This window comes from Corylus avellana, chromosome ca11 (genome assembly GCF_901000735.1).
Source record: "Corylus avellana chromosome ca11, CavTom2PMs-1.0".
Classification (NCBI taxonomy): Eukaryota; Viridiplantae; Streptophyta; class Magnoliopsida; order Fagales; family Betulaceae; genus Corylus; species Corylus avellana.
Window position 1 is genome coordinate 14,942,729 of NC_081551.1, and position 7,999 is coordinate 14,950,727.

General features: G+C 31.9%; 1 protein-coding gene across 1 annotated transcript; it reads right to left on the minus strand.

Annotated features, from left to right (window-relative positions):
- Nucleotides 1-3,828: 3,828 nt before the first annotated feature.
- LOC132165689 (heparanase-like protein 3) lies at nucleotides 3,829-6,810 on the minus strand. Its single transcript, XM_059576349.1, has 8 exons — nucleotides 6,346-6,810; nucleotides 5,869-5,905; nucleotides 5,516-5,699; nucleotides 5,271-5,419; nucleotides 4,938-5,168; nucleotides 4,528-4,843; nucleotides 4,352-4,451; nucleotides 3,829-4,272 (listed from the first exon to the last, which is right to left on the minus strand). The coding sequence occupies exons 1-8, from the start codon at nucleotides 6,586-6,588 to the stop codon at nucleotides 3,940-3,942; spliced, it is 1,593 nt and encodes a 530-aa protein (XP_059432332.1). The 5' UTR covers nucleotides 6,589-6,810; the 3' UTR covers nucleotides 3,829-3,939.
- Between the last annotated feature and the right edge of the window lie 1,189 nt (nucleotides 6,811-7,999).

The window sequence follows — 7,999 nt, forward strand, 5'->3', positions numbered from 1 at the left end:
TAATTTGGAATGGGCTGGGATGAAAGGAGCAAGGATTTTGGCAAAAACTATAACGTAAAAGCATTTCTATTAATTTTTTTTTTTTTTTGAAAAAAAAAAATTCACTGAAATTGTCATTTAACAAACTTTTTACTTAATGTTAAATTTAACTAGGGTTAGTAATGCTCTCTAAATGTAAAGAGTTAAAAAGTGAAAATTATTTATTTTTTAATGTTCTTTCTCTTTCTAACTTTTTATTCTTTCCTCTAAATTAAAGTAGATTTTTAATGCAAAAGAGTCCAAAAGTTGATTTCATCAGTAAAATAGAATAGTTTAGAGAGCTTGAGTCTTCAAGAGATAGCTCAATCGGCTGAAGACCATGCAGACCACGCCTTATGAAGTAAAGGTTACTAGTTCGAATCTCCCCTCTCCCCTCTTGTGTAGACATGTAAAAAAAAAAAAAAATGAGAGCTTGATATTTAATGATTTTAAAAAATGGCTAGCTAGCTAAATCAACTAATGTAGATTTCTAAAGTTAATTTAGAAACATTTTAAATAACTCATTGTGAATGCTCTAAAACCCTGCAAACTCCGAAGATGGCATTCCTTAAGGGCAAAACAGCCCATGGGACCAATAAACAAGTTAGGAACAATGGCAAAGCCCACAAAGGGGTCACTTTGCACACCTATATAAAATGACCAAAATGCTCCTGTGCTCACATAGGGAAGGGCATCATTAGGATTTGAGCAAAATGAGCTTATCAAGATGTTATTGGGATGGAAAACACATATAGACTAAGGTCCCGTTTGGTTTGCGGAATAGACCATTGAAATGGACTGGCTAATTCTAGGGACTGACTAATTCCATGGGACTACTAATTTCATATACACAGGATTAGCTAAGCCACTCAAAAATGAGTGGCTTAGCTAATCCTTAAGGAATGAAATACATTTTTCAAAAATACCCATATAATTTTTTTTTTTAACTTAAATAAAAAAATATGAAAAATAAAGTGGGTTGCCTCGGTTGCTTCTGTGTGTAGCCAACCACCCCAGTGGGTGGCCGAGGCCACCCCCGACCGCTTCTGTGGGTGGCCAACCACCCCAATGGGTGGTCAGTCGCCCATTTTATTTTAGTTTTTTTAGTTTTTTAATATGATTTTGAAACAAAAAATAATATGGGGTTTTTCATAATTTTGATTCAATTCCAACTTTTGCATGTGTTGTTACCAAACTAAGGAATAAGAACAGTTATTTTATTCCACACTCTTCTATTCCTAGTAGTAGCTATTCTTTTTCCAATAGACTAGACATTCCGCGGACCAAACGAGGCTTAAGAGTCTTTTTGGGATTGCATTAAGAAGTTTAAAAAATACGGTTAATACATAAAACGTTGTGATAAACAAAAAGCTTGTCAGTTTAGTAAAAGACTCAAAAAATATTTTTGTTCACTTTTTTGCTCTTAAAGAGGCCATAAGCGCTTTTGAGAAAAAACTTAAAATGAAGCATTATTCTAAAAACTTTTTTTGGCTTTAAAAACTCTATTTTCCAACACAATCCCAACACAGGCTATAAGTAACTACGAGGTAGTTTGGCCCGAGGCCTCTCGGGGTAAAAAAAATACGATTTCAAGTAATACCTTGATGTGAATCTCAAAAATTAAGAAATTTTGCTAAGGAGAATTTAGAAGATTTTATTATTTAAATATTTAAATGTGGTGAATTTTGAAGGATTATTTTCTAAAACTTCACTTAACCTTTTAAACTTCCATCATATATGCAATTACTCCCTTAAACTTCAAAAACTAGGGGTGTCAATGCGAGCGGTTAAAAACCGCCCGCTAACCGCTAATCGCTATAACCGCTAACCGCTATAACTGCTAATCGTTAACCGCTAACCGCTTAACCGTATTAACCGCTATAACCGCTTAGCAGTTAGTGGTTAGCGGTTATTGGGTTTACTAACCGTAACCACTAACCGAATTTTTATATAATATATTTTTATAATCATAATTATAAAAATATTTATACATATAACATAATCACTTGATCATTAAATCACAACTTTTTAAAAAAATAACTAAATCACAATTTGAGTATTAATATATTATCACTATAATTTATATGATTATATCATATAATTAAATCACAATTTTTTTTTAAAGAATAATTAAATCACAATTTGAGTATTAATATACTATAACTATAATTTATATGATTATATCACATGATCAATTGATCATTAAAACATTTGATTATATAATAACAAATTATACATATATAATATGACATAACTCATAAGTATACCAATTCATACTAATACAACAATTAAATATCTAGAGACTTATTTCCAATGTATGTTATAAACTTATAAGTCTATATATATTATAAGTCTATATAAGTCTACATATGTATATGAATAATATAAATGTATAATATCAATACTTAATCATATGATTCAATGACAATTCAAATACTTTATTCAAGACTTCAAGTGAATCATACTATTAATGTACAATGATGATATGATTCGTATAATATCAAATTAAGTAATTAACATTGGATTAAACAATGACCAATGTGTTGCTTATAAACACAATTTAAGTATTAATGTATTATCATTATAATTTTAGTAATTTATATATTATCACTATAATTGATATGATTATATCACATGATGAATTGATCATTAAATCATATGATTATATAATAATAAATAATACATATATAATATGACATAACTCATAAGTCATAAGTCTACAAGTTAATCATATGATTCATGTACAATGATAATCACAATTGATTCAATTGAATTAAACAATATATTACTTATAACTACAATTTAATTAAAGCATTATTACACTAAAAATACAAAAAAAAAAAAATGAGGGTAAAAAAAAAGCTCTAAAATGCCCAAAAAGGCCCAAAAGGCCTAAAAAGCAAGCCCAAGTTTGAAAAGCTTTAGGTTGTGAAGGCATTTGTAATATTCCATTTAACCCATTTTGTTTATTTTGAAGTGATTGTGATTCTTGATTAATTAATCTATACTTCTTAAAAGCGATTCTGGGTTAGCGATTATTGCCAATCACTGCTAACCGTAACCGCCTTGACACTCTTATCAAAAACCCTCTTAATTTAGTGTATTCATCTTTCAATTGTTTTCAATTTCACTAATTCATTAGAATTTTAACAGATTGTCCACTTAATCCTAATGACGGTGTGTCAAAATTTCTAAAATACCCTTCTCTTGTTTTTTAGGACAAAAAGAAAAAGACTAAGGATTTAAGCGTTGGTCGGAAATTAAAAGAGTTTTCAAAAATATCTAGGCCTGAATCATTGATATATATATATATATATATATATAAATGAACAAGGGTATTATGAGAAATTTGATTTAACGAAAATTCTAACATAGAGTTGAAATTAAAAAATTAAAAATTAAAAAATTAAAAGATTGATACACTAAATCGATAGTTTTTAAAGTTTAGATGGATAATTGTAAAACAGAGACAATAAAATAATTTTTTTCCTTTAATATGGAAGATTAATTCTAATAAGAGTTATTGAACATGTATTCCGACAAGTCAACATTTTTTTGGTATAGGGAAGCACCAACTTTTTCCGTACCAACCCTTCAACTGTTAAGAATGATCAAAACAAACAAGTGCCACAAAATCTCTCTCTCTCTCTCTCTCTCTCTCTTGTGTCGGCACAAAATTGTGGAACTTCTGTACGATGTATAGAGTCTGCAGTACAATGTTTTGTGTATTTTACCATTATCATAACTTCCTTTCTGAATTAGAAAAAAGAAAGAAAGGAAAAAGAAGAACAATTAAGAACAGTTTATAAGGAAAAAAAGAATTATGCTTCACTAACAAAAAAGGATAAAATCGTTTCTCTTGTATTCTCTCACTTATTTGATTACTAGATGTAACCAATTTTAGTTCCATCTAGTGCCATCCTACATGCAAGCAGGAAGAACAAGATCAGGGATGTGAGCGAATACAATAGAGAAAGGATCTACCTTTATTGGGTTTGATGAATTTGCATACAAAGGCTCCAAAGGAGGTATCTCCCCAGATGAATTTACACTCAAAATGTTTCCATTTAGCAGCACTCTTTGGCTGTGTAAATTCCCATCTTTTGCTGTTAGATGGTATTCCTCTCTTTCATAAACTTGAAGCAGCTGAAAAATATTCTTTTTATGTCCAAAACTCCAACTACTGTTGAAGCCTACTTTGGCCTGGATGGTTGTGCTATTGTCAAGGTTGATTAACAATATTGTGATTCCTTTCTGCATAATGTAGACTCTAATCAGATCATAAACAGAGTATATGCATCTGTTTTCATCATTGAATTTGGATTAAACTTACAGAATGTTTTGCACAGTGAGTGTAAGCTCGGATTTTCTTTGTCCCTGAAAAGCTAGTTGACAGAACTTTTCTTCCCATTAGTCTATGCCAAAGAAGAGCACTGTACAATGAAGAAAGCAAAGTATAAGTACAAGTTTAAACTTTTGGAATAAGTGGTGATTTAACGGCTCAATAACCTGTAGTAATCCGGATTTGGTTCAAAGGTTGTGGTGTTAAGTAGACCGTAGTTTCCGCCGATAAACGTCTGTCTGCAGTATGTCTTTGTGTCGAATGCTGACGCCATTCCAAGCTGATCTAAGTACCAGAAACTAAACACAAATGCATTGGTGACAAGATTGTGGCCACTATTGTAAGCCCCTCCTGCCTCACCAACCCATGCAGTTGCTGGAGTTGGAGAAGTCCTGAGAATGTTATGGAGTCCCCTAAATGTATCAGCCTCACCATCAAGATAGGATGGGTCAAGGATCTTTTCAACAAGGTGCTGATCAACTCCTGTAATGTAATTTACATTAAAAATTCTATCCATTTCAATCCGTTTGATGAGAGTATAAACTGAAACAAGTGTCAACAAATCAATCTGCTCTACCTGGCCCCAGATTATATATGTGGTGGGTGATGACATCCAAAGATGTGGTTGCCTTATCTAAGAATTCTTTGAACCATTTTGCATCAAAGAATCCTCCTGGTGCTATGATCAGGGGCTTTGGCTCTATCTCCTTGTAAATATTTTGGACTATTCTTTGTAAAGAGATGGTGTCCAAGGCATACTGATCTGCTGCAACTCTTGTTCCCACTCCATTCCCACTCAATTCATTTCCTGACCAACAAACACATACATTAAATCCACCCACGTCGTCAAGTTATGTGACAGTTGTATACCAGAGTATTACTCAGCATTGACGGGAAATATTGTTCTTACCGAGCTCCCAACCATGAATGGTGTGGTTGTTTCTGACAGTATAATGTATTAGAGATTCAGCATTAGTGTAATCCCAAGCTCCAGTGGTAGACCCATCAGACTTGATAGATCGTCCATTGAGAGCATTTAAGCCGAAAATAATCTTAGCCCTGAAATAAACCATGGAATGTAAGGCTGTTTAATTAACTGGTAGTGATTAAATTTTCAAGGTAAACAAGAAGGAAGAATGATTAATTGTTGTTTACCCAGATTTCTTGAAGAAGTTGTTTAATTCATCCCATCTATTTATGGGTAAGCAACCCTGAGTGAAACCAAACAGCTCTGAGGTATTCTTAGCAAAAGGAATACAAGGTTGCTTGTTTTCTTCAGTATCATATATCACCTTGTCTTGCAAACTGCCCCCCAGTCGAAGTTTTAAGGGAGAAAAGGCTGCATCAGATTGGACGGTAATCTTTAGACTCCAATATATATATATATATATATATATATATATTGAAAAAATAAAAAAAAATAAAAATTGGAGAATGCAAATCTTTTTAAGAGAAAATCCTGTAAGTACTGAATAAGAAAAACCATTAAAATGTTAAGCTATTCTCACCTTTTATGGCATTTAATAGAATATTGTTGCCAAGATCCTGCACATGAGAATGATGAAAAAAAAATTACAAATTCATAGTCTTCAACTTTTTATTTAATTTTTTTATTCTGAGCTCATATTCTTCAACTGAAAATGCAAATATCAATTTTTAAATGTATATATATATATATATAATATATTTCTTCTTCTTCTTCTTTTCCTGCATCTGTTTTAACTTGCAGTCCTATTTTTGTAAATTGAGTTCTGATTGGTTTCTATTGAATTCGTATTATACTTTTCAATTTTTGATATATATATATATATAATGAAAAACAATGAAAAAATGAATCAATCGCATCAATGAAACATCAACAACTGCCCTCGAAATATAGTTATAATTATGTTTTCCTCATATCAACCAGAGAAAGACATAACAACCCAGCAGCAACAACAAAAGAAGAAGAAGAAGAAGAAGAAGAAGAAGTAAAAGAAACAAACCAGATTGAGCAGAGAAGCACGACCCCAGCTGCATGTTCCATAGTCACATTTCTCAGGAGGCCACCAATCAATGGTTGCACAAACAAAATCATCATCAATCCTCCCAATGGCTGCTTTCCCATCAATGAAAACAGTCCCCTCAGCAACCCCATCTCCTACAATCCTTGAGTTCACAGAAATGAAGCTGTAGCTGAACACACACATCCAAAGGCACATGCCCATAACCCAAATCCGACAACCCATTTTCCAGATTCAATCAAATATCCAAGATCCGACTCTTCATGAAGTATAGACGCCTGGGGCTGAGGGTGCCATTAACATTATGTAGCAAACTGAGGTTTACTTGCAGCCTGCAGCCATTAATGGAGGTCACGAGTGTGCAACAAAAGCCAAAAAAAATTAATTGAGATTTTTTATTTTCTTTTATGTGATTCGTGGACGTGAGCAATTTTAAACAACTAAAGATGGTTACCCTTTTCTTGACTCTGTCTCTCTCTTTCAGTCTTTCTCTTTTCACTGATATCTTATTGGTTTGGAACTTTTTGCAGATCAAAATAATTCTTTTTTATTTTCTTAAAGAATAAAGTTTGATCTTTGTTGCAACTTGCATATAGTGGTGGGCCATGTTTTGCTTTATTTGAGAAAAATAGGATTGCGTAGCTGACAAAAATTGTAGTCTTTGTTTGGTCGAGAAAAGGCATGACCATCTGTATATATTGATGTTGCCATGTGAGAGTCGGTTACAGGCTTACAGCTATGGTTTGGGAGCTTCATTGGGGAGTTAAGAATCTACCATAACTATTAACTACTACATAAAAGCTTCTTTACTGCTGTCTTACTAACAAACAAAAAATAATAATGAACAATTTAAACGCAAAAAATACCTAAAAATAAAAATAAAAAACTTTTTCTTTTCATTATGTCAAACAATTAAAAATAAAAAATACCTTCAAAAGCATATATATATATATATATATATATATATATAGTCAGAATCTCTCTAGAAAAATTTTGAGGTCATAAATGAGATATCTGTATCCATTAATATAAATAATAATAAAATATTATTTATATTTTAAAAATAATAAAAAATTAATTGGTCGCTGGCCTGCCATAAGGGTTGGCCGAAGCCTTAGTTTGCCCTTGGGGGTGGCCGGCCACCTAGTTGGGCCGGGGGTGGTTTGGCCACCCCCTATGGCATATCAGTCACTCCTTAATTTTTTATTATTTTGTTTTTTAATTATTTTTAAAATATAAATAATATTTTATTATTATTTATATTAATAGGACAGATGTCTTATCTAAAAAAATTTTGACCATTAACTAGATACTCTCTAGTCCAATTATATGTGATAGGAGAACTCGAGTTTATTTGATAAAACTTTTTATAAGGTGTGTTTAATTTTTTGGTTGATAGAGTGTTAAGATGTAATATAAAAACGAAGTAATCTTGAATATTTTATATAAAAATAAATAAAAGCGAAAAAAGTAAATCTGAAAAACGTTACGAAACGACATCGGATATGATGCACGGGAATTGGTCGGGTCAATTTCTTTCCTTTTTTTAATAAGCTGGTCCATTTCTTTCAATATATAACAAAAGGGACCCATCACTCCATTACTCACTTTTTTATGTTAAGACCAGTCAATGACA